Here is a 27,981-nt window from a genome sequence, read left to right on the forward strand (position 1 = left end):
ATGATCAGTATTAAAAAGTTGGAGTGGACTTCATCAATACTTTACTTATGTCCTGGACTCCTAAAACTAGGTCACTTATAAGAACTTAAATTGAGCACAGATACATCATTTATGGTAACTTTGTTAATGTCTCTGAAGAAGTGGGTATTTTTTTTAAAAAAAAATTTATTTATTTATTTTAGTTTTAGGTTGACACAATATCTTTATTTTACATTTATGTGGTGCTGAGGATCGAACCCAGTGCCTCATACATGCTCAGCGAGCTCTCTACCACTGAGCCACAACCCCGGCCCAAGAAGTGGGTATTGAATATAGGAATCTCTGGATTATTGGAAGAATGAGGCAGTCTTCACTTTAGGGAATATGGGTACCATGTGGCTTGTGCCCCTTGTGGTAATCAGAATTTACTATGTGTAATTCTCTCTCTGGCCATATTGTTCAGATAGAACTTCTAAGGCTGATTACCTTTTTCCTCCAAATTTAGACCAGATATAAGTATTTGGGAAGCAAAGACTGAAGAATTCTTGAAATTGTGATTTGTATCTGCCGCAGTCTGGCTGGGCACAATTCAGGAGCCACTTGTCAAAAGAAACTAACTTTATTTTTAGAACCACAGAAGCTGGGGATAGGCATGTGGCTCAAGCGGTAGCGTGCTCGCCTGGCATGCGTGCGGCCTGGGTTCGAGCCTCAGCACCATATACAAATAAAGATGTTGTGTCCGCTGATAACTAAAATAAAATAAATATTAAAAAATTCTCTCTCAAAAAAAAAAAAAAAAAAAAAAAAAAGAACCACAGAAGCCAAACAAAACAGCTCCTCAGGAAAAAACCCTCAGAGCCCAACTGCCACCACCGGCTTCCCACAAGCCACACTCCCCAACCACCAGCCTCCACACCTCCCACAATCCTCTTCCTCTTGAGGCCGATTGGCTGGGTCGCATGGGTGGAGCCAAAAAGTCCCCCAATGAGCAGCTCCGTGGCCTGAAAGGGCAGGGAAACAGCCCAATGAGCTTCACCGCAGAGGAGCCAATCAGCTAGATGTTGCTGGGGCCGCTGTGAGCCAATCATCAGCTGGCAGTCTGAAAGTTTGCTGGGGCCCCTTCAGCTCATCAGCTGGCAGTCTGAAAGTTTGCTGGGGCCCCTTCGGCTGTGGCTCTCAACAGTATCTATGACAACTTTGAGACTTTGTTTAAAAATAGAAGGAAAGGAAGGGGCTGGGATTGTGGCTCAGCGGTAGAGCGCTCGCCTAGCACGGGCGATCCTCAGCACCACATACAGATAAAGGCATTGTGTTGTGTCCATCTACACCTCAAAATAAATAAATAAATATTTTAAAAAATAGAAGGAAAGGAAAAGGGAGTGATTTTGACTTATATCTTATTAGGAAAGGAAAAGGGGGAAAATATTTTTAAAGAAAGCTTTGCCAGAATTTATCTAACTAGTGAATGACAGACACTTGTATTAGGTTCATAGTGAAGCATTGTAGTTTTCTCCTCTCTTTTGCTTTAGCTATATTCAAGAAGGCCAAATTGATAGCAGACTATTTGAATAATAGAGTAAAACTTTTTTCTCTAGTTACCTGAGTCAAAAGGGTAGTTTTACTAGAGGTTTGGAAGGACTCAAGATGCCAAGATTCTCTGGCACCTGGGAATGATGTGTTATACTGCAGGTAGGGCCTTTTACTATTACTTATGAAAAGATAAGAACTATTATAAATAGTCTATACTAATGTTAGTCTAGGGCTGGGGTTGTGACTCAGTGGTAGAGCACTTACCTGGCGTGTGTGAGGCACTGGGTTCAATCCTCTGCCCCACATTAAAAAAAACAAATAGAAATTCATCTGGAAAAATAAAAGACCCAGAATAGCAGAAGCAATTCTAAGCAGGAAGAGTGAAACAGGAGGTATAGCGATACCAGATTTTAGACTATACTACAGAGCAATAATAACAAAAACAGCATGGTACTGGTACCAAAACAGGCGGGTAGACCAATGGTACAGAATAGAGGACACAGAGACAAATCCACAAAATTACAGCTACCTTGTATTAGACAAAGGTGCTAAAAGCATGCAGTGGAGAAAGGATAGCATCTTCAACAAATGGTGCTGGGAGTACTAGAAATCCATATGCAACAAAATGAAATTAAATCCCTTTCTCTCACCATGCACAAAAGTTAACTCAAAATGGATCAAGGAGCTAGGAATCAAACCAGAAACTCTGCGTCTAATAGAAGAAAAAGTTGGCCCTAATCTCCATCTCGTGGGGTTGGGCTCCAAATTCCTTAATAGGACACCTATATAGCACAAGAGTTAAAATCAAGAATCAACAAATGGGACATATTCAAACTAGAAGGTGTTTTCTCAGCAAGAGAAACAATAAGAGAGGTAAATAGGGAGCCTACATCCTGGGAACAAATTTTTACCCCTCACACTTCAGATAGAGCCATAATCTCCAGAGTATACAAAGAACTCAAAAAATTAAACAACAAGAAAACAAATAACCCAATCAACAAATGGGCCAAGGATCTGAACAGACACTTCTCAGAGGAGGATACACAATCAGTCAACAAATACACAAAAAAATGCTCACCATCTCTGGCAATCAGAGAAATGCAAATTAAAACCACTCTAAGATACCATCTCACTCCAGTAAGAATGGCAGCCATTATGAAGTCAAACAATAACAAGTGCTGGCGAGGATGTGGGGAAAAGAGTACACTTGTACATTGCTGGTGGGACTGCAAATTGGTGCAGCCAATTTGGAAAGCAGTATGGAGATTCCTTGGAAAGCTGGGAATAGAACCACCATTTGACCCAGCTATTCCCCTTCTCGGACTATATCCAAAAGACCTAAAAAGAGCATATTACAGGGATACAGCTACATCAATGTTCATAACAGCACAATTCACAATAGCTAGACTGTGGAACCAACCTAGATGCCCTTCAATAGATGAATGGATTTAAAAAAAATGTGGCATTTATACACAATGGAATATTTCTCAGCACTAAAAAATAACAAAATCATGGCATTTGCAGGGAAATGGATGGCATTAGAACAGATTATGCTAAGTGAAGTTAGCCAATCCCTAAAAAACAAATGTCGAATGTCTTCTTTGTTATAAGGGGGGCTACTCAAAATAGAGCAGGGAGGAAGAGCATGAGAAGATTACCATTAAACAGGGATAAGAGGTGGGAGGGAATGGGAGAGAGAAGGGGAACTGCACGAAAGATGGAAGGAGACCCTCATTGTTATACAAAATTACATATAAGATGGTGTGCGGGGGAAGAAAGAAGAAAAAAAAAGGTAAATGTGTCACAGTAGATGGGGTAGAGAGAGGTGATGGGAGGGGAGGGAAGGGACGGGGGGATAGGAAGGGCAGCAGAATACAACAGACTCTAGTATGGCAGTATGTATAAACGTGGCTATATAACATATGATACTGCAATCTGTACACGTGGAAAAATAAGAATTCATACCCCATTTGAATCAAATGTATGATATGTCAAGATCATTGTAATGTTTTGAGCAACTAATAAAAAAAATAAAATATTTGTAAACATTAAAAAATAAATAAATAAAGGTATTGTATCCATAATCAACTAAAAAGAAAATATTTTTAAAAAGGTTTCTATTTATTTTTCAATTTTTATTTTCTTTTTTTCTTTCTTCCTTTCTTCCTTCCTTCCTTCCTTCTTTGTTTTGTTTTGTTTTGTTTTGTTTTGTTTTTAGACAAGGCATTCTCTGTTGTGCAGGCTGGCCCAGAACTTGAGGATTCAAGCAATCCTCTTTTTCTTCCCTGTGCCTGTCTGGGACCAAAGACATGTATGGCTGGAACCATAGACATGTACTTATCTTTTTTAAAAAAAGATAAATAACAACAACAAAAAGTTAATCTAAAGTAAGAATATAACTCTTAACATGTAAAGAATTCTTTTTGTACGCGCACGAGCATGCACAATGCTGGGGATTTAATGCAAGCCCTTGTACATGCTAGCCAAGCACTTTACCACTGAGCTACACCCCCAAACCCAGTTAAGAAAGAAAATCATTTTAATGGTTTAAACAGAATCAGACTTTCAACAGATTTGAGAACAATTGAGGTTCTCCATTACTGTCTTAACTGTTCTTTGTAACAGATTTGTAATCCTTATTACAGAATGTCATCCAAAGACTTGGCATTTGGTATTTTCTCCTACTATACTGATAAGATGAAAATTTTTGATTATATCTTTTCATCTCTACTGAGATGCTTAATTACTATTTCATTTTATTCTCCTATCCTCCTTCTCCTCTTTCCTTTTTCCTTTTCAATATCTGGGATTGAACTCGGGGGTGCTTTATCACCAAGCTACATCCCCATCCCTTTTGGGGGGGTAGGCGGGGAGGACAGGGTCTTATAAGCTGCTGAGATTGGCTTTGAACTTGTGATCCTCCTGTTTTCAGCCTCTTGAGCTGCTGGGATTATAGCTGTTCACCAGTGAACCCAGCTTCCTTTCTTTTTTTTTTTTTAATTGAATCTGTTCTGGTGTTATATATTGCATATACCAAGTTTTGGTGAAAGTTACCTTGTGTTATAATTTTGACTTCCCTATTTTATTTATACTTAATAACTTGATTATGGATACTTGAATTTTGTTTCAATGCAGAATTATATTATCTTTCTGAAGGTATTTTAAAGTGGTAGTTAATCTTGACATGTAATACCAACAATGAATTTAACAGTTGAATAACAACAACATGAATATCCTTAATCGAGTTGTATGTGTGCTGACCATAACAACAACATCATACACACCTCCTGGACAACAGCAGTTTTACCATGTCATCAGTTGTAAGATAGATTCTGGATTCCAAGCTGTTACAGTTGGTGTGGGGAGCATCTCCTTGAAGGAGTAAGAAACAGTTTTCCTAAACTTCCAAATTTGTATCTCTCCAGACAGACCTCTTATTACTTAATTCCAGATTTGTATATCTAGATCCCCTCCTCCTTTTTTTTTCTATGTTTCCACTCTGATTGTTTAATAGACTTCTCAAGATGTTTAAAATTAAATTCCTCATTCTATATCCTGTGTCCCTACCCCCAACTCCAGTGCTGCTTCTGCATTATTTTGATCTGGGGCTCTTACATCCTTTGATTTATTCAGGTTAAGAACTTTAAAATCAAAAATTACTCCTTTCTATAATGCCCCACATTCAATTTATCAGCAAATTCTGTGGACTCCACTTTTATAATATACCCAGCATCTGATACTTCTTACCATCTCTGCCACTATCAGTCTAATTTGTAAAAGGTTTCCACTTGGCAGTCACTTCCCACCTTTCACTGGGCAGTCATTTCCTGTCTGGTTTCTTGGCATCTATCTTTCCTCCTAGTATGGTCCATTTTCAGTATAACAGCTAGAGTAATGCTTTAAAAACACAAGTGTTCATGTCATTTTCTTTTTTAAAAAAATGACTTTATAGAGATCACATACCATACAAATCACCATGTAAAGTGTCCAATTCAAAGGCCTTTAGTATATTCACAGAGTTATATAGCAACCATCACCAAAATTAATGTCAGAATATTTTCATCTTCCCAAAAAGAAACTCCAAATGCTTTAACTGTCATCCCTTTTTATTCCTTTTTTTCCCTTTATTCCTAGGCACCTACTAATTTATTTCTGTCTCCATAGATTTCCCTATTCTCGGCATTTTATATAAGTGGGATTATACAATACTTGATCCTTTGTGACTAGCTTCTTTCACCTTAGTAGCAAGGTTTGTTCATGTTAGTATGTATCAATATTTTGTTTATCTTGTTGCCAAATAAAATTCTATTGAATGGATACCCTATATTTTATTTATTCATTAGCTGATAAGCATTTGGACTATTTTTACATTTTGGCTATTATGTGTAATACTGTTATGAAATACAAATACAAGTATTTGGATGTTCTTTTGTGTGTTTATGTTCTTCCAACACAGTGATATTTTCTCTTGTGTAACAAACTACTGCAAAACATAGTGCTTAAAACAACTGCTATTTGAATCTATAACAGGCCTTTGTGTACCATGCTAACCTTGGGCACTCAGTCATGTACCAGTTCTAGATATCTGGCTATTCTAGGATCACCTGAGTGGCACAGCTTGATTCTAGTAGACTAGCCCAGGTATGTTCTTCTACAGAGGTAAAAGAGCAAGCAAGTTCATTTGTTCAAGATGGCAAAAAGAAATGCATATTTGCATTTTAAGCCTCTGCTTTTGGGTCATGTTTATTACTATCAGGTTGTAAGATATCACAAACGTAAGTCACTTGGAAAAGCCCAGAATCAGAGTGGAAGGGACTGCTAAGTTACAGGTGTACTTATGAGGAAACCATTGATTGAGGTCATTAACACATTCAATCTGTCACACATACACCAGTTTTGCTCCTACCCTAATGCCTTTTGCATTTTTTTCCTCCTCTATTTGGATTTAATTCGTCTTTTTTACCTACATGATGAACTTGAATCCCCTTCCTTCACATCTCTCTCTCTTTTTTTTAATAGTAGATTTACATTATGTTTATTTTTCTGTGGTGTTGAGGATCGAACTTGGTGCCTCACACGTGCTAGGTAATGAGCCACAACCCCAGCCCGCTTCCTTCACATCTTTGGTCATACATCTTTTTAGTGAGACCCTCAAATCTGACTGTGCTACAGAATTAATAGCCACTGCCCCCTCCTGCTCCTCAGCTATTTTTGTTTTCTCTTAACTTATCACCATCTGACATATGTTTATTTAGTGCTAGTGCTTATCTTCCCTCAACTAGAATGTGTGCTTTATGAGGTCAGGCAATTTGCTTTAGTTGCAGTATCTTCACTGCCTAGAACCTTGCTCATTGTATTTCTTGAGTAAAGGACTGAATCTGCACAAATCCACTTTTTGCTTAAATGCTTATTATCTTAAAGTTCTAACCTGCCTTCATAATGTGAAACGTCTAGTGTGCTCTCTTGGTCAGCATACCTAATGATGATTTTATTCATCTGCTTTTCATAAATGCTCATAGGCTGTGCAATACAAGTACAATTCTAAATTGACTAACATGGTTCGAGTCTTTTTTAGCTCCCTGTTTACACATTTGTGAAACAGGATAATTATCCCAAACTTCATTGAGTTGTTGGGAGGAGCTGAATGAATTAATATAGACAAAGTATATGGTACAAAGTAAGCATTTCAATAAGATTGGTACATCATCAGTTGCATAGTATTCCTAGCACCCACTCTAGAACAGTGAGAAATATGACAGAGAGTATGTGGCACAAGCTGGAGAAAGCTTGTATTAATGGAGGAATCTTGGAAAAAAATTGATAAAATCTTTGTAAAATCTTTGAAAACTGAATTTTTTGGGGGGGAGGGGAAAAATACATTAAGCAAGTCAAAGATCCAGTTGCTATTTTTCTGTCCAATGTATAGTAACATTTTATCTTTAACATATTTAAATACTATGAAATGTTCTCCACAAAACATTGTTCTTTATTATAGTGTTTACCAAAAAAAAAAAAAAGGAAAACTAATGAATATACCTTTTTTAAAAAATATTTTTTTAGATGGTAGACCTTTATTTTATTCATTTACTTGTACTTGGTGCTGAGAATCAAACCCAGTGCCTCACACATGCTAGGCAAGCTCTTTACCACTGAGCCACAGCCTCAGCCGCTGAATATAACTTTTTTAACTCCATTGCTATTGAGTTGAGTTCTAGAAATACTATTCTAGAAGCATGGAGAAGAGATAATTCATTACTTATGCTGCTTGCCTTGGATGTTAAGACTTAATTTCTCATGGTACCCTAATTGAGAAAAAAACAAATACAACATCTTGACTAAAGGTGTCTTCTACTTTTCTGGCTTATCTGTAGCCTATTACAGTACTTTTATGTGTGACTTACGTAGAATCTTCTTGAATGTGATTTCATGAATTTCCTCTCAGCTTAATCAAAATATAGAATTTTTGTAGAAAAAAGAATATTTTCATGTAGCCAGCACTTTTAAACTACCTGCTTCATGCTAGGCAGTATCCCTTGGAACTAGGAATAAAATAGTGATCAACATGGTGTAGATAGATCTCAACTTCACAGAACTCAGTCCTAATTGACTATTATGCCCCAGTTATTTACTTGTTAACATTGTTTTCCCACAGATCTAAAATTTTTTAATAGTAAGATATATTCTGGAATGGTGTCTCAGAGTTTGGGAAAAAAGAGTAACTTGGGAAAGAAGGCTACAATGAGAGATTATAACAGGGAGTTTTACCAAAGGCAGGAAATATGCATTGCTAAGATGTGTAAAAGTATTTGCAGTTGGTCCTGAACTTGAGCTGCTTTTATTGTTTCATTTGATAAGTATCTATATTTTCCTTCCATTTAACCCCTCCAAATACAGTTCCATTCAATTAAATTCTATGTATGTGACAATATTTGATCCATTTAATAAAGATAAAGACCCTTTTGAATGTGAGTTGTTGAATTTTTAAAAATAGGTAGATTTAATCAATGACTATATGAACAGTTCATGACAATATGGACATTACCAATTTGTACTTTTCTTATTCTTCTAGGATCCTTGAAACTTAAAATTCAGTTGCTCTTAATTAGCCAGGAAAAAGGGTAAAAAAAAAAAAAAAAAGAGCTTTTCCCCCTACAACCTGGGATTGAACCCAGGGCTTGTAGGCATAAAAGGCAAGCACTCTACCACTGAGCAGTGTCCCCAGCTCTAGAGAAAAGTTTGTTCCTTTTATTCAGTTTTAGATCATTGTAGTTGGATTTCAGAGTTTAAAGTTAGGGTATCTTCTACTTATTGTATTCATGAGTACCACTTTCTTACATTTATTTCTCAGCCTTTAGCTGGCCAAGGGAATTGTGGAACTATACAGTCAACAAACTCCTAAATCCTCAACTTCTTCTCTAACCCTTAAGAATGTTCTGGCCTCATACTACAGCCCCACTTCTTCTTCTTCTTCTTCTTCTTCTTCTTCTTCTTTTTTGGAGAGTGAGAGAGAGAGAGAAGAGAGAATTTTTTAATATTTATTTTTTAGTTTTCGGCAGACACAACATCTTTGTATGTGGTGCTGAGGATCGAACCCGGGCTGCACACATGCCAGGTGAGCTCGCTACCATTTGAGCCACATTCCCAGCCCCTATAGCCCCACTTCTTCACCCTTCTCAAGTGAAACCTTTTCTTCACAACCCACATTTCAGACTATAAAAATTACTAATATCTTTGACTCTTTAATTTTTCTCTTTCATTATATAGGACTGTCAAAATACAAGCTACCCACCCTCTCTGCCTGCACATAGGCAGTTAAATGTACTGCTTTAAATTTATGCCAAAATCTCAACAAGGCATCATAATGTGCAGCTGTTTCTTCACTTCTCCTGTGAAGAGTGTGTTTCCACTCCCTGCAGACCTTCTACAACTCTCGCTCTCATCTGTGGACTTCATTTCAAACCTACTGAGAAATTATGCAGCTACCATCATCTTTTCACCACCAGTTCTACAAATCTATCTGCTTGGTCCTCATGTTCTATCTTTATTTCACTTGTTATCAAAGACCATTGCTGACAGTCTGATTCCTCTGCTTGTGACTCAGATTTCATCTCTTGCGGCCATCTCTAAAGCTTTTTCCCTGAAGTTAATGTCTCTCTTCCACATTACTTTCTCCCACTCTACTGGATTTTTCCCTTGAGTTACAAGTGTGCTGTTATCTTGCAGCCCTGATCTGTTTGCAGATGTATGTACATATGAGACCACATCCTTCCTAGTGTCTCCTAGCCACTATCTCCTGTTCCCATTTTCCTATTCTTAACCAAGAAATTTTCCTCACTCAGTAGTTTTCACCTACCTCAGTGACTGTTTCTTCCCAGCTGTTTTTGATGTCTCTGTTCTCCACACATCTTATAAATGTTGGTGGACCCTTATGCTGAGTCTGCTTCATCTATACTTCCTTGAATCTGTGCTTATTGATATGCCAGTGACACCTAAATGTGTCTCTAGCCTCATTTCTCAGAGTTCCGAATTCACATAGCCAGTTGCCTCCTGGGTCATTTAATTAACCTCTCCTGTTGGTAACACAATGCTTGATTTCTTTCCCTCGTGGCACCACTGTCCACCCCTGTTGCTCACACTAGAGTTTTAGAGTCAGCTTTGATTCCTTATGTTTTTTTTTTTTTTTCTCTCACCCCTACCCCACGTCTAATGTACTGGAAGGCTCTCTTTTTTTTTCCTACCTTTAAAGTATATCTCAGATTCGAGTCAGTCTCAGCTGGTCTTCCCTGCATTTACTCTTGCCCCATTTATAATCCATTCTCCTCTAAAGTGATATTTAGAGATACCATAATATATATTCTGCCTTGGGTTTTTATTGTTTAGAATGAAATCCTGATGCCACCATTTACCAGATGTGTGGCTTGAGCAAGATACTTAACACCACCTTTGTACCACAATATTCTCCATCATAAAATGGGGATAATAATCGTTAATAATAAAAATAAACTACAAATCAGATTACGTTATACAAATCTGCTTTTGAAACTGCATTTAGAATAAAATTCAAACTGCTTATATTATTGCTTTCAAGGTCATTCATTACCTGGTCTCTCATCTGATTTTCTGATCCCCCTCTTATGACCCCTCTCCTTTTGCTTACCATACATTCTATAGCTTTAATCACTGTCTTTAACTTTCTACTTTGTAACGTAGCTTTTTTGTGTAGTCTATGTTTTCATTTTTGGACGAATTTATTCACATCAGTTTTGTGCTTTTATGTATGTAAAGAGAGTACTTTTTTAGTGTTCTTTTTACCTAGTGAATTATTGCTTTATCTTTATTCGTTCTGAAACTAGCAACCTACTCTATCCCTCAACCTTATGGTTGATTGTTAAAATTTCTAGAAGTAGAACTGCTAGGATAAAAATTAGAAATGTTCTCAGGTCTGTGAATTCCCACTAAGCTACATCCTGAGATGTTACATGTCTAAAAGATGTCATTTGCTATATTGTGTGATTGGTAGTTTGCTTGGATATAAAATTTTCCCATTCAAAATCATTTTTTGGTTAAGACAGTGAAGGCATTGGTGGAGGGGGTTGGCTTTTTTTTTTTTTTTTTTTTTTTTGGTAGTGCCAGGGTCTTGCACATACTAGTGCTTATCACTTAGCTACACCTCCTGATGGCCTTTGTCTTTTTAAAACAGATTTATTGAGATATAATTCATATGTCATGCGATTTAGCCTTTTAATATATTCAGAGTTGTGTGACTGTCACCAAAATCCATTGTAGAATGTTTTTTTATCATTCCAAAAAGAAATCCCTGGACTTACTACCAATCCCCATTCTAACCCTCCTAGCCTGAGTCAACAAGTAAACTCTGTCTAAATTGTCTTTCATGTTGCTGAAGGAAAGTCTGATGACAAGTTAATTGTAAGGATTTTTTTTTTTTTTTTAGTTGATGGACCTTTATTTTATTCATTATTTATATGCGGTGCTGGGAATTGAACCCAGGGCCTCCTGTGTTTGAGGCAAATGCTCTACCACTGAGCCACAACCCCAGCCCTAATTCTAAGGATTTTATAGGAAGCTTTAGGGGGGGGTTTCTTTCGCTTTTGAACTTCTGAAAGTTAATCATGGAAACTAGGGTTTATCCTGATACGTAGTCTTTTTAACTCCTGATACATAAGTCTCTACTTACTCCTTATTGAACTCTTTATAGTCAGAATATAGGTGTTTTTCTTTAGCCCCAAATGCTTTTAGTATCACCTTTATTTCTTCTATTTGCTTTATTTAGATCTCTTACTAAATAGGTTTTGAGCCTCCTTTTTCTTTTTTTCTTTTTTTTAGTTGTAGATGGACATAATACTTTTATCTTGATGTGGTGCTAAGAATTGAACCCAGTGCCTCATACATGCAAAGCGAGCACTCTAACACTGAACTACAACCCCAGTCCTCCATTTGTATTCTTAACATCCCTTCAACTTTCTTTGTTATCATCCATCTCTTTTCTCCTCCCCTTTCTTTTGCTCTCTGTGCTCTCTGTTGACAAGGAAGTTTCTTTATATAATAAATTATTACCATGATCTACATCAATATTCATTTTATTATTTATTGCTTATTATTATAAAATATTTTTTCAATAACAATTTTTTTCTCTTTGCCCAGTTATTCTGTTTACTTATGATGATCTTTGATCTGTTAGATTTTCAGTGTCTTGACTCTTGCCTGTTAACATTCACAAATAAACAATTAAGTTGATTGCAAAAGAGAACTTTGTAGTTACGTATTTCTGGGCATCTTTTCTAAATGGGAGATCTGACTATGGTTTCTCTACAAGTGTTATACTCATTGATTGCCTTTCCTCTAGGTACAAGGATTGTAGCAGGCATGTTTAGGGCCACCTAAAATATAAAAGAAGGGATAGATTTGTTATTTCTGGAAGAAGCTTAATTAGCTTACCATCTCAACTCCCTCCCTCTATCTCTTCCTCCTGTCCTCCTTTTTTCAAGTATATAGAGAAAAGTATAGAGAATAATATACCATGTACCCATTACTCAGCTTTCTTCAATTATGTATTTTATATATTTGCTTTATATTTTTGTAAGCAAGTTTTAAAAACTACAGACATTGATAAAGCACACTATATGTTTATCTTTATTGTATTGCACTAAATTCATTTGAGGAAAGTTGACAACAGTGTGATATTGAATCTTTTCATAAGGAACAATTACTTCACCAAGTGAAGGGGGACATGTGTGCCCCTGCTTGTCATTTGGTGTAAATGTGAAGTAAGATTTAGTAAGAGGCTGGGAGTATAGCTCAGTGGTAGAGCACTCACAGCCTATACAAGGCCCTGCATACAATCCCAGCACCACCAATAATGATAGCGATGGTGATGGTACTGTTGATAATGTTGTTGTTGTTTAGTGGAGAGAAATGAAGGTGTACCAGGACATACACAATCTCCTGAGATCTGCTATCCCTATAATGATATGTGCTTAGGCCAAACATAACCAGAATGAATGTTCCATGTAAAGGACTCCTATGTAATATTTGGGGTTTTGAGGTTTATCAGATGGCTTTATTAGAAAGGGGAAGCTTCCATCCTGAGTTCTGTGGTTATCGTCAGTCTTTTTTCTTCTATTAAGCAAACAGACTTGCTGAGCCAGCTTCTTGATAGGATACCAAAAGAGGGAGGAATTAATCTCTAGAACCATCTGACTTTGTCTCTTCTGAGTAGTCTTTGATTCACAATATTGTTATTTTGTTGCTTCTACCACAGAAGTCTTGGCAATTTTTTTGATAGGTTTTCCCCCCTGGATTTTTATAGTTTCTGTTGCTGTTATGAAAAGTATCTCCTTTTAAAATTTCTTTGGCTGATGCATTAGAGCACTTGTGTCCTTGATCTTATAGCCAACAACCTTACTAATCTTTTCTATTAGTTTTTATAGTTATTAGTCCTGATGGATCATAGAATTTCTTGGGTTTTTCTGTAGATTTCTGTTTCAGTCAACTTTTTTACTGCTGTGACTAAAGAATCTGGCCAGAAAAGTTTATTTGAGGGCTCATGGTTTCAGATGTCTTAGTCCATAGAAGGCCAGCTCCATTCCTCAGGGCTTGAGGTGAGGCAGAAAGATCAGGGTGGAAGGGTGTGGCAGAGGGAAGTAGCTCATGTTGATTAGGAAGCTGAGAGCCCAACTCTAGTCTTCAGATACAAAGTATATACCCCATAGCCACGCCCCCAGTAAACCACTCCTTCCAGCCAAGCCCCCCTATCTCCAGTTACCATTCAGTTCACTGGTTAGGTTAAGGCTATAACCCAATCATTTCTCCTCCAAATCATCTTGTCTTGTCTCACACATGAGCTTTTGGAGGACACCTTACATCCAAACCATAATAATTGCATATATCCTACAAATAATTTTTGTCTCTTCCATTCTTATTTTTACACCTATTTTTATATCTTGTCCCATGCCATTAGCTCTAATATCTCTTGTCTACAATAGCAAAGGCACCTTTATCTTATTTCTGATTATTCACTGTGATGTTTTTCTGTTTCTTGTAGATATTTCCTTTTTTAATTTATAAGATCCCTACTTCTAATATTCTAAGAATTTTTATGGATTAATGTTGATATTTTTAAAAAGTATATTCAAATTTTGTTATTGATTTCTAAATTCTATGAGAATATTATCTGCCTGATATCAGTTTTTTAAAATATTTATGAAACTTGCTTTATGCCCTAGAATGTGTGGCCACTATGTAAATGTAAGAGAAAGAATACCAAAACTTGATCAATTCAATAGAAATCAGAAAAGCAAGAAAAAGCACATAATAAGATGGTAGAAATAGATGAACTATAAAAATGTAGGTGAATTTGATTAGTAAGAAAGTCTAGTTATGATCCATATGTAAGAGACAGTGCTCACAGTAGGTGAAAGTAAAAGGATGAGAAAATACATATCAGGCAAATAGGGGTTAAAAACTCTTTTAAGTATATGCAGATCAGTTTCAGATCAATTAGACATCAAGAGAAAAGGCATGGGGCTGGGGATGTGGCTCAAGCGGTAGCATGCTCGCCTGGCATGTGTGCGGCCCCGGTTCGATCCTCAGCACCACATACAAACAAAGATGTTGTGTCCGCCAAAAACTGAAAAATAAACATTAAAAAAAAAATTCTCTCTCTCTCTCTTAAAAAGAGAGAGAGAGAGAGAGAAGGCATTATTGTGGAGAAAAGATCACTACTCAACATTAAAGGCTAAATAAAAGGTTTGGGGAAAAACTCAAAACTGTAATAAAGTGCAATGAACACTCATAAAAACATTACCTACACCATTGTAATGATTGTTATATTTAATATTTTGCCATGTTCGTGTCTCCTAAGAGAGGAAATTTCTTCATCTAACCATAATATCATCATATCTAGGAAAATTAACAGTTCGGTAATTTTACATCTAGTACAGGTTCAAATTTTTCAAGTTGTCATCTCCAAATGACCTTTAAAGCCATCCTCCATTTCTATACTAAGGTCTACTCTTTATGCATGCACAAAGTTACTTGTTGTCTTTTAGTAGTTACTGTTTTCCATTCTTTGTTGGTTTATACAGAGGCTTGTGCTCAGGGCATTGCATGTGCTGTTTGGTTTCCCCATGCCATGATTTATTAAAGATTCTAACACAGTTGTCCTGCAGTCCCACATTTTGTATTTGTCTGATTGTAAGGTTTTTGACTTTTGAAGAGAAAGTAAATGTTCTACATTCTATATTTGTCCGATTATTTCATTATAGTGTTTTTAGCATATTTCTGTATCCTCCATATTTCTTTTAAATTAGAAACTAACTATAAAAGCTTGATTAGATTCTATTTAAATGGTCTGCAAATATACTTCTAGGGTGATATCATTTATGTTGCATCACAGCAAATGATTTTTGTCTGGCTGTCTTAACTATTAATTGTTCTAAGCCAGTCTCCTTGTAAGGTTTGTTTTCCCCTTTGTCTTTAATCTCTGGGGAAATACTTTTTTTACTATGTGAATATCCTTTTCCCCATCAATTTTTCACTTAATGATTTTAGCATCCTTTGGTCCTTCCTTGAATCAGTTATATCATTTTTCTAAAAAGGCAGCATGAATGCATAGTTCTTTTCCTTTAATGTTAAGATTACTAAGGTTATAAGTAAGTGTGTGGTGGTAACCCGCGACCACCATCACCACCCCACCACCCCACCCCAGCATTTGTGGATCCCTGAGGGTTTTGTTTTGTATAGTCTGTTAGGGTCCATTCCTTTTTGTTTTTGCTGGAAAACTCCCAAATTTGGCAAGTAGTAATCTCATCAAGTAAGCTTCTATATTATTTTGACATCTGTCTGGCACAACAAAATGTTCCAGGATTCCTCTTTTTGAAGAATAATAGATCTTAGAATGCTTTAATGTTTACCTTTCCCCATTAATTGTTGTCACCATTGTGTTGTTTTTTATATAGTTTGCTTATTTAGGTCTGCCCTCATCTTTATTAGTCTGTAGGATTTGTTATAGTAACTGCTATAACAAAATAACACAAAGTTAGTCTTTCATTACACTGTAGATTTATTCTCTTAAGGTTCTGCAGGTTAGAAATACTGAATGGATTTCATTAGACCAAAAGCAAGGTGTCAGCAAGGCTGCACTCCCTCTTGAGGCTCTAGGGAAGAATCTAATCACTTCCCTTTTCTAGCCTCAGAGATGCATTTTGTGTATTTCTTGGCTCGTGGTCCCATCTTCAAGGCCAGCATATACCATCTTTAAATCTCTGTTTGGTCTTCATATTGCATGATCTTCTGTAATAAAATTTCCTTTTAGTTCTCTTTTATAAGGAAATTTGTGGTTATGTGGTAGGGCCCACCCATATGATCCAAGATAATCCCCTATTGCAAGTTCCTTGATCTAATCACATCTGCAAAATTCCAGATATTTTTGCATCTTAAAGCTGTTTCATTATCTTCCTGCTTCTTTTACTGTTGTTGAGAAGCCATCAGTCTAACTTGTTTTTCTTTTTTTTTTTTTGGTTGACTTTGAGAACTTTTCTGCTCTTTCACCTCAACCTTGTGTTGTTTTTGGAGTTAGCTTTATCTCTCATGACCAGGTTTTTAGTGTACTCCTTTAATCTCAGTAATTTTTTATTTTAATATTTGTTTTTAGTTGTAGTTGGACACAATACATTTATTTTATTTATTATTTTTTAAATATTTGTATTTTTTATATGACAGTGGAATGCATGACAATTCATATTATACATATAGAGCATAATTTTTCATATCTCTGGTTGTATACAAAATATATTCATATCAATCTGTGTCTTCATACACTACTTTGGATAATGATGTTCATCACATTCCACCATCATTTCTAACCCCGTGCCCCCTCCCTTACCCTCCAACTCCTCTTCCCTATCTAGAGTTTGTCTATTCCTCCTATGTTCCCCCTCCCTACCCCACTATGTATTAGCCTCCTTATATCAGAGAAAACCAACATTTGGTTTTTGGGGGATTGGCTAGCTTCACTTAGCATTTTCTTTTCCCACTTCATCCATTTACCTGCAAATGTCATGATTTTATTCTTTAATAGCTAAGTAATATTCCATTGTGTATATATGCTCATTTTTTTTATCCATTCATCTACTGAAGGGCATCCAGGTTGGTTCCACAGGTTAGCTATTGTGAATTGTGCTGCTATAAACATTGATGTGGCTGTGTCCCTGTTGTATGCTGTTTTTAAGTCCTTTGGGTATAAACCAAGGAGAGGGATAGCTGGGTCAAATGGTGGTTCCATTCCCAGTTTGCCAAGGAATCTCCATACTGCTTTCTAGATTGTTTGCACCAATTTGCAGTTCCACCAGCAATTTATGAGTGTACCTTTTCCCCCACTCCTCACCAACACTTGTTGTTTGTCTTCATAATAGCTGCCATTCTGACTGGAGTGAGATGAAATCTTAGAGTAGTTTTGATTTGCATTTCTCTGACTGCTAGCGATGATGAACATTTTTTCATATATTTGTTGATTGATTATATATTCTCTTCTGAAAAGTGTCTATTCAGGCCCTTGGCCCATTTATTGATTGGGTTATTTGTTTTTTGATGTTTAGCTTTTTGAGTTCTTTCTATACCCTAAAGATTAGAGATCAATTTGATGTGTGAAGGGTAAAGATTTGCTCCCAAGATGTAGGCTCTCTATTTACCTCACAGATTCTTTGGCTGAGAAGAAACTTTTTAGTTTGAGTCCATCCCATTTATTGATTCTTGGTTTAAATTCATGTGCTATAAGAGTCTTATTAAGGAAGTTGGACCTAATCTGACGTGATGGAGGTTAGGGCCTACTTTTTCTTCTATTAGACACAGGGTCTCTGATTTAATTCCTAGGTCCTTGATCCACTTTGAGTTGAGTTTTGTGCATGGTGAGAGATAGGGGTTTAATTTCATTTTGTTGCATATGGTTTCCAATTTTCCCAGCACCATTTGTTGAAGAGGCTCTCTTTTCTCCAGTGCATGGTTTGGCACCTTTGTCTAATATAAGATAATTGTAATTTTGTAGGTTAGTCTCTGTGTCCTCTATTCCATACCATTGGTCTACCAGTCTGTTTTGGTGCCAATACCATGCTGTTTTTGTTACTTTTGCTCTATAATATAGTTTAAGGTCTGGTATAGTGATGCCACCTTCTTCACTCTTCCTGCTAAGGATTGCTTTAGCTATTCTGGGTCTCTTATTTTTCCAGATGAGTTTCATGACTGCTTTTTCTATTTCTATGAGGAATGCCATTAGGATTTTGATCAGAATTGCATTAAATCTGTGTAGTGTTTTTGGTAGTATGGTCATTTTGATAATATTAATTCTGCCTAAACAAGAGCAAGGGAGATCTTTCCATCTTCTAAGGTCTTCTTTGATTTCTTTCTTTAGGGTTCTGTAGTTTTCAATGTATAGATCTTTCACTAAGTTGATTTTATGTAGTTCTGAGGATAGAACCCAGGGCCTCGCAGGTGCTAGACGAGCACTTTACCACTGAGCCACAACCTCAGCCCATAAACTCAGTATTTTTAATTATCAACTGGTTTGGAAAATATTCTTTTTAAAATATTTTTTAGTTTTAGTTGGACACAATACCTTTATGTTATTTATTTTTATGTGGTGCTGAGAATTGAACTCAGGGCTTTGCATGTGCTAGAGAGTACTCTACCTCTGAGCCACAACCCCAGCCCACTAGTACTATTTGTATCTGCAATCCATTTATCTCTGACTTTTGGCTAATCTTTTCAAAATCATTCTTCAGTTCTATCTTTTTACCTCACCTGAGGTTTTTATTTTAATGACTATATGATTCAAGATTCAAGTCACTTGGGTACTGGGAGAGTACCCAGTATAGAGCCCAGAGTCTTACACATGGTAGGCAAGTACTCTACCACTGAGCTACATCCCCAGTCTTTAAAATATATATATATATATTTTTTAATCTTGAGGCAAGGTCTCCCTAAACTGTTCAGGCTGGCCTCAGATTTGCAGTCCTCCTGTTCTCAGCTTCCTGAAAAGCTGGGATTTCAGATATGTACTACCACCCCAACTCAAAAATTCAAGTCTTTGTAATTTTTTCCTTCTTTCATATTTGTTGTCTTTAAGCTTGGAGAGGTTCTTCTAGAATTATTTCAGTAGAAATTTCATCATATTTTGATCTGCAGTTTATTAGCTTTAGTTTCTTTGCCAAGCTGATTAGATTCCTTTTCTGTTTTTCAGGATTATTCTGATCCCACCCTTGCACCATCGCCCCCATTGATGCCCTGACCTCCTTGATTTCAGTACCATGTTTCTTCCAACATTTTTTTTTTTTTCATTTTAGGTCTCTGTGTGTCTTGGTTATTACAATGGTCATGTGATTTTCCCCTTTGACCTATTAAGTATTATGTTATTCCCAACTAGTTAACTATCCTTGCAATTTACATATGTAGATATTTTTATATCTATATCTCTTTATCTCTGTACCTTAAATATAATCCAAAGATTAAATTTAAGAGCTTTTTTACTCCATAGATTGGATTATTTTGTGGCTTTATTTTTTTCTACTAGTCTTTGTCCAAAGTTTTGACATCTATGTTTGGCTAGCTTCATAAAATGAATTTAAGAATTTTTTATACACACACACACACACAATCACAATTATATTTTCTTTCAAAGTTGGATGGATAGAAGCCAGTCATCATAATCTGAACTTGATACCTTTTTATAGAGATGAGAAGAGCTAGTGGCTATAGTTTTATTGTGCTGTAGCAACCATTCAATGTATTCCATATCAGTTGTCTGCATTTATGTTTTAACATAATCATTTTCTGAGCAAAGCTTTTAAAAAATTTTCTCTCTCTTTTTTTTTTTTTCCAGTGGGAGAGGTTAGTATTGGATCCCAGGGTTGTTTTTTGTTTGTTTTTGTTTTTTTAACCCAAGCCATACCCCCAGTCCATCAGTCCTTTTTCTTTTCTTTTCTTTTCTTTTCTTTTTAAGATAGGATCTTGCTGAGTTGCAGGGGTGTCGCTAAATTACTGAGGCTGGCCTCAAACTTGTGATCCTCCTGCCTGCCTTAGTCTCCCAAGTCACTGGGATTACAGATCCTAGCTCCTTAGCCTTAGTTTTTTTATAGAGAGGGATATTGCCAGTTGTGAAACCATTAGAAATGATCATTTGTTAATTAAACTTGTCTGGTTTTAATTGCTGCCTACCAAAGAGATCAAGGTACTTTCTCAAAGCTTTAAATTTTTTTTTCATTCACTTTTAGGATCATTTTAACAAATACTCATCTTTTTCCTAGAAGTCATTTAAGTCCAAACTATGTATCCTATTGTTAGCTTTACACAAATACCTTACTTTACTTTTTAATGTACCTCATTTTGTAAGAATCATCAAAGTTCTTTCTCTTACTCTTCTGGGAAATTGAAATAATTTTTCTCCCAAACTCATCATTCCTAATTTCAACTAGGATCATTATAGTTTTTCTCCATTATTTGGATATAAAATTACTTTCTTTTACAAAAATAAGAAATGCAACTTCTGGTCTGGGGTTGTGGCTCAAGTGGTAGAGTGCTCGCCTGGCACGCATGAAGCACTGGGTTCGATTCTCAGCACCACATAAAAATAAAATAAAGATATTGTGTCCACCTAAAACTGAATACTAAATATTAAAAATTAAAAACCAAAAAAACGCAACTTCCAACTCTCATGGTATGGCCCTACCTTGCCCTCCCCAAACAGTCTTATTTTTTGGTTCCTAGAAAGAAAAGTACATAATTAGCTCGGTCTCTTCATTTCCCCCATGTTCATTCCTACCCCCTGCCACAATTATTTTTTTTCCCTTTCTCTTTCCCATATATTAGGGAAGCAGTTGTTAATGCCAAGTGAAAATGTGTTCTAGGTAAAGAACTTTTGTGGGAGGGGGAAGACTGTGTATAATATACTCCTGAATTTACTGGGCAAAGTGAAGAACCACTGAACTGGGATTAATTTTTATTCTTTATACCCTGTTCTAAAAATAGCTTAAATGTTTTGTTTTAATTGAATCTCTGTTATGACTAAGACACCAAGTGACGAGGGCACGAAAAGATGAATAACCATATTTCTGATCTTCAATTAGCTAAATAAACCTAAAAAATGTAATCAATTAAAAGATATAAAATCCTGACTCACAAAGCATTTTTGCCTAGATTGTCAGTGAACTTACATAGAGGGAAGATCTAAACCGAGTATTCATTTTCTTAGCATATATATTTGAGTGCTTACAATATGCTAAGCACTGTTCTAGGTGCTGGGAGTATATCAGAAAACAAAACAAGACAAAAACCGCTGCCCTTCTGTTAAGGTGACACTGGAATAAAGAGATGAATGAACTTGGTATGCTCACAAACCATGTAAAAAGAAATCTTAAGGAAAGAGTACTCCAGATGAAAGGAATAGTACATGCAAATTCCTGCATTGGAATTATACTTGGCATGTTTAAAAGACCAAGTGAGATTTAGTCAAAGGAAGAAGGGGAAAACAGTAAAAGATCAGGATAAACAAGTAGCAGAGGGCCAGATCATGTAATACCTTCTAGACTTCCATAAAGGCGTTGGTGATTTTTACTTGGGAAACTATTGAAGCATTTTGAGCAAAAGATTGACAGGTAATCTCTAGTTGTAGTTTTGGGTATACACAGTGGAATATTATTAAGCCATAAAAATAACAAAATTCTGTCGTTGGTAGCAACATGAATGGCACTGGAGAACATTATGTTAAATAAATCAGGCACAGAAAACCAAATATCACACATCCTCACAGATAGGATCTAAAAATTGCTCTGAAAGGAGTAAAGAATAGAGTAATGGGAAGAGCATGGGGGAGTAGGGATAAAGAGAGGATGGCTAGTGAATATGTGGGTACAGTTGGATAGGAGGACTAAGCTTAATGAAGTTCTATGGCACATAGGCTAACTATGACAATAATTAACTTACTATTTCAGAATAACCAATAGAATTTTGAATGTTCTCAAAACAAAGCAGTGATATATGTCGGAGGTGATAGATATACCAGTCATTCTAATGTAATCATTGAACGTTATGTACATGTATTAAAATTTCATATTATACTCCATAAATATGTATCCCATAAATATTGTACTATGTGTAAACTAAGATATATTTTAAAAGTGAAAACTAAAAAGATTACCTACTATTTCATTCTAAGCATGAAATAGGAGTGGCCTTCAGAGACAATTGGCTGTAAATTAAGAGAAATTATACTGACTTAGACTAAGGTGGTAATGGTAGAGAAAGTGAATATATTTTTTGATTTGGAGATGGATTAGATGTCAGTTTTGAAAACGAGAGTCAAGGATGGTTTTAGCAACTCAAAGAAATGAAGTTTGTCATTTTCTGAGTAAAAAAATAACTAAAAAAACCCCTAGTTTTAGTTGGTGAAAAGATCAGAAGTTAGGTTTTGAACATGCTAAGTTTGAGGTGTCTATTAGTTATTCTAGTAGAGATGTTCGGTAGGCAGTTGGAAAGAGTTGAGAGAAGACAGAGCTGGATGTTAAAATTTGGACTAAATATGTTCATAGTAGACGTATAAAGTCACAAGATTAGATGACATTGCCTAGGAAATAAGCATAGCTAGAGAAAAGAAGACATCTAATTTGCCCTTTTGGGAAATAAATTAACAAAGTCATCATAAAAGAAAATGTTATAATATCTAACAATAGAAAAAATTTAAAACTTCTGTCATCACTTCTCAAGCTTTAATGTGCATTTGAATCATTTTGTTAAGAGGAACAAAGTGAAGCCAGGCACAGTGGCACATGCCTATTATTCCAGGAACTCAGGAGGCCAAGGCAGATTGCAAATTCCAAGCCAACCCCAGCAATTTAGCAGGGTATTCAGTAATTTAGCAAGAATGTATCTCAAAATAAACAGGTGCTGGGGATATAGCTCATTGGTTAAGCCCTGCTTTCAGCTCAAGCCCTGGTACAAAAAAAAAAAAAGGCCAAATGTAAAACAACTGAAAGACTATAATATTTGTAGAAAAATAAGGATTACCATCCAGAATAAAGAGTATCTATAGATAAGAAATTAATCAACAAGAAAAGACAACCCTGTAGAACAAAGGGGAGTACAATATAAAGAATTTTCTTAACAACACGGGTGGCCAGTAACACCCAACTTTCTAGAAAATGCAAATTACAACAACCCAATCCCCTTATATCCCTTTTAGAAAGTTTGTTAATGCCTAATGTTGGTAAGGTTTGTGGAGAAAAGGGCTCATACCATGTAGATAGGAGTATAGCTTTTGACATTTCTTCTTTTGAGAGACATTTGGCATATTTATTAAAATTTTAAATATATGGGGTAGGGGTTGTGGCTCAGCGTTGGAACGCTTGCTTAACCTGTGTGAGGACCTGTGTTCAATTACCAGGAATGAAAAAGGAAGAAAGGGAGGGCGGGGGTAGAAAAAAAATAGGAAGGAGGGGGAAAAAAACCCTTCTATCCATGAATCCTTTACCTAAATATTGAAGACTTGCATATTTGCCCAGAAAGGTAGTTCAGAACTATTCATTGAAGCATTGAGGTTGATAAAAATGGAATAACATAAATGTACTCTAGTATGGGAATTATTAATTATTAAAGGATTTTTAAACCCTCTATTCATTTATTTCCCTTTGTACTTTTAAAAAATTTTTAAAATATTTATTTATTTATTCTTTTTTTAGGTATAGTGCTTTTTTAATTTTAAATGAGGTCTCAATATATTGCCTGGGCTGGCCTCAAATTCCTGGGCTCAGGTGATCCTCCTGCCTCAGCCTCCTGAGTAGTTGGTACTGCAGGTGCACACCATCACTCCTGGCATCACATCTTTTCATCATAACTTTAATAGTTTAAAAGGCCATAATTTCTACTGAGTATTGCATTTATAATGTTAAATACACTTTTGGGTCACCTTAAAAACTTCAGATTGAAATATTTGGTTTATACATAAGACTGTCACATAATTTGTAAGCCAGTTCTCTCTGTGAAACTAGATAAATTGGACAATATCGTTCATCAAGAAAAAAGTTCTGACCTTTTTATGTTATCTTAAAACAAATGTGTTGCCGCACACAGTGACGCACATTTGTAATCCCAGCAGCTCAGGAGGCTGAGACAGGAGGATTGCAAGGGCACTAAGCAACTCAGTGAGACCCTGTCTCAAAATAAAATATAAAATAGGGCTGGGAATGTGGCTCAATAGTTGAGTGCCCCTGAGTTCATTCCCCAGTACCCCCCCACCAACCCCCCAAAATATGTTAATATGAGCCTTTGTTATAACTACTTAGACTTCTGAATTCTGTGCTGAATGGCTAGATAATGAATAAGACTTGGGACCTTACAGAAATTCATTTCATTGATAAAACAGGTGTTTCCCTTAATTTTTATCTTTTCTCCCTTTTCAATTTCCCCTCCTTTAATGATCTATTTATGAGATACTTTGTAGTTTTTACATCTCAGAGTAGTGCATTTTAGCAGTATTTGAGATGGATAAGAACTTTACCTTTCTTTTAAATGATGATTTTAATAGGGGAGGTGGGCAAGAAGAACTAGTTCTGCTTTTTTTGTTTTGGTTTGTTTTTTGTGGTTTTTTAATTTTTTTTTTTAAGATGTAATTTTGTTTTAGTTTTCGGTGGACACAACATCTTTATTTTATTTGTATGTGGTGCTGAGGATCGAACCCAGTGCCCCGCGCATGCCAGGTGAGCGTGCTACCACTTGAGCCACATCCCCAGCCCATTGGTTTGTTTTTTGAAGGAGGAGGTTAGTGTGTGTGTTTTGTTTTGTTTTGTTTTTGCAGTTCTGGGAATGGAACTCAGCGCCTCATGCATACTAGGCCAGCAGTGTCACTGAATTACATCCCCAGCCCAGAATTAGTCCTTAAGCAAATCAGTTAAGGAGAGTACAGTACAGAGGAAAACTGAGGATCTGGAAATTTTGATTTTCTTAAAATTATCGTGTTCACCTAACCCTGGTTACCATTGAAGTGTGGAGATCATTGAAATTAGCAGTAATATAGAAAGATTATAAAATGAACATTTATTCGGCCATTAAGGAGGAGTGAAATAGAGGTGTACTAATGTGGGAAGAATTTTGAGGCATTATTATTTAGTGGGAAAAATGTCAAAATGTTTTATATAATATTTATGTGTATTTGTATGTTTTAAATACATATATATTTGTTTTCCACATGAGTCAAAAGGGAACATTAAAGGTTACATATCAACCCTAAACATTTACATTTACCTTTTTGATGGAGGGCCTGGGATATACTAAATGATCTTTATTTATCTTTATTCTTTTAAAATATATATTTTTTTTAGGTGTGGAATATCAAACAAATGATTAAGTTGACACAGGAACATATAGAGGCCCTATTGGACAAATTCGGTGGGGAGCATAATCCACCATCAATATACCTGGAGGTAAGCTTTTGAGTATCATATTTGTAGTAATTTTTTAAAGGAAAAATAATGAATTTGTAAAAAGTTTTGTAGTGTTGATCTTGATTCTTGTAGGGTCTGGGATTAGCAATAGATACTGGAAGAGAGAATTAGCTTTGACTTTATTATAGTCTTAGTCTTGTTTCACTTGTTAAAATATGCAAGCACTGTTTTATAATTTAGAAAATGTCAAAAGTAAGGAGGAAGTCCTCTTTAAACTTTAAAATATTTCTCTGAATAAAGAATTTTTAAAAGAGAGAAAGCACACTGTTTTTGCTGTCAACAAAAACTAGTGACCATATTGGAAAATGAGGAATTTTTGTAAAATATCTTTTCTAGAATAAGTGCCCCTACAATTGGTTTTTCTTCCTCATAGAAAAAAAAAATTGTATCATCTTGAAATAGCCCAACATTGCTTTTTTTTTTTTGATAATAGTTCCTTGAAGTTTGTATCAAGACTTGATCATGATTGTAAATTTATATAGAGAGTTAGTCGTTGTGTTAAGTCTTAATCCTGTGAAATAATAGGTACTATTGTAATCACAGATAAGCCTTCTTGACCTTAGTTTCCTTCTGGAAATCAGCCAGCTTCCATAGTGAGCCAGCTGTTGTGGAATCTAGGCACTCAGGTTCTACAGTACCCAGTGCACACCATTGCTCTCCGCTGCCTTTACTTCACAGTAGTACTATATGACTAGTGATTCAGCTGTAATCACTAGTCATATAGGAAGATAACTAAATAATAAATGATTAGATTACCATTTGGCTCCAAATGGCAGGGATTTTAAAGCATAGATTGAAAGACTCCAAATAAATTTCTAATTTAGTACTATAATTGCTTTTTTAAAGAAAAACCTTCATTATTTTATGAGAAAGTGCATTTCTGAAATAAATCTTAGAATGGAGGGCTGTAGCAGTGATAGAGCCTTGGCCTAGCATACACAAGTCCTGTGTTCAATCCCCAGCACCATCTGCCACCTCCCTCAACCCCAATCTAAACAGGGTAAAATAAATGTTGGAAGTTTGGATTCCAGTCAGCTAATAAACTGTTCTATTCTTTTCCTCCTGTTCTATTCCATTCCTATGGCTTATCCCCCATCACACTACTAGTTAGGATCAATGGTAGGACTAGAATTCTTATCTGGATACTAGTTACTTTTTCTAATATCTCATGCTATCCCTTTTACTTGGATGACTTTTGATGCCAGCAAAGGAGTCATGAAGATATAAATAGTCCTATTGAAACCGATAATTCTTTGATAATCAGAGTTAGACTACAAGCAGCAGTTTGCCTCACACCCATTTCTATGTCTTGGGGACTTTCCCCCCTTGCTCAAATATAATACATTTGCAGCAGTAACCATGTCTTTCAATAGTAGTGATTCATCTCCTCCTCCACACACATACTCTTTAAGACTTTTTACTATTTAAAGACTGATCATAATAGCAACAAAACTTTGATTTAATGTGTGCCCAGTACTGTGTTAAATGCATTTGTTAGTTTAATCCTTATCATTACTTTGGGCTAGATGCTAGGTGGTAGGTATTTTTGTTATCCCCATTTTGCAGGTGAATAAACAAAGCTTAAGGTGACTTACCCAAGGTGACACTGCTAATAAAGAGGGCAATTATCTAATGCAGAAGTCTATGGTCTTATTCTACCTTTGTCATGCCTTTGTGCCCCTCCACCCTTACCCATAGTTGGGCTAAATAATTCTAATTTCTTCAACCATTGTTCTTGACATGATTTGTGGATCTTTTACTAGGTACATTTTATTTGGTTGGTTTCTTTTTAGAATTAGACACATAAATTTGGGTAATATATTCAAATTATATGTCAGATCATAACTCAAGGGTTATGACATTACCATGTGGTAAAGTAACAGATTCTTATACTACACAATTTTTAGCTATATTTAGTGCTTATGAAAATATGTGTGTGTATATATATGTGTGTGTGTGTGTGTGTATGTGTATGTACACATATGTATACATATATACACAGGCATACATAGAGGGCCATAAAATACAATGATTAACTTGAGCCAGTGAGGTCACATAGACCCCATTTTTTAATCTCATTCGGACCTTAGTTCCTGCAGACAGTTTACCTAGTCTCCCTGTGTCCTACCTCATAAAATGAGAATAAGATTACACATGTGATAATTTAAAGATCTGAGCTTTATGTAGTTTCTGAAATACAGTCCTGCACAAGTAGTTGGTTCATTCATTCAACAGATACTTATTGGGTGCCTTCTAACATTTGCACGGTAATGATAGCACAATACTATGAATGCTCCTGGGGATATAGAAATTTTTTTAAAAGGTCCTAAATCTCTGCCTTAAACTAACTGTGCTTGAGTCAGGGAAGAGAGGTACATACATTGAACATATAAATGAGCTAGAACATTGTACTTAACAACATTTAATGTACTGTGAAGAGGACCCTGGCTAGAGATTATAGAATTCTTGC

The 27,981-nt window shown here is 35.9% G+C and overlaps 1 protein-coding gene and 1 non-coding gene across 7 annotated transcripts in view; one reads left to right on the plus strand and one right to left on the minus strand.

Annotated features, from left to right (window-relative positions):
• Nucleotides 1–27,981, plus strand: part of Braf (B-Raf proto-oncogene, serine/threonine kinase) — a 184,900-nt gene that overhangs the window by 44,459 nt on the left and 112,460 nt on the right. For 5 of the 6 annotated variants that reach the window (XM_076832505.2, XM_076832524.2, XM_076832515.2 and 2 more), the window contains one exon: nt 25,389–25,490. The exons of the other annotated variant lie outside the window; for it this stretch is intronic. In XM_076832505.2, the coding sequence (XP_076688620.1) occupies nt 25,389–25,490 (102 nt within the window). The remainder of the gene's footprint in view (nt 1–25,388; nt 25,491–27,981) is intronic. 6 annotated transcript variants of the gene reach the window in all.
• Nucleotides 11,493–11,565, minus strand: Trnal-caa (transfer RNA leucine (anticodon CAA)). The gene has a single exon. It is a non-coding gene; the product is annotated as a tRNA-Leu (tRNA).

This window comes from Callospermophilus lateralis, chromosome 1 (assembly GCF_048772815.1).
Source record: "Callospermophilus lateralis isolate mCalLat2 chromosome 1, mCalLat2.hap1, whole genome shotgun sequence".
Taxonomy (NCBI): Eukaryota; Metazoa; Chordata; class Mammalia; order Rodentia; family Sciuridae; genus Callospermophilus; species Callospermophilus lateralis.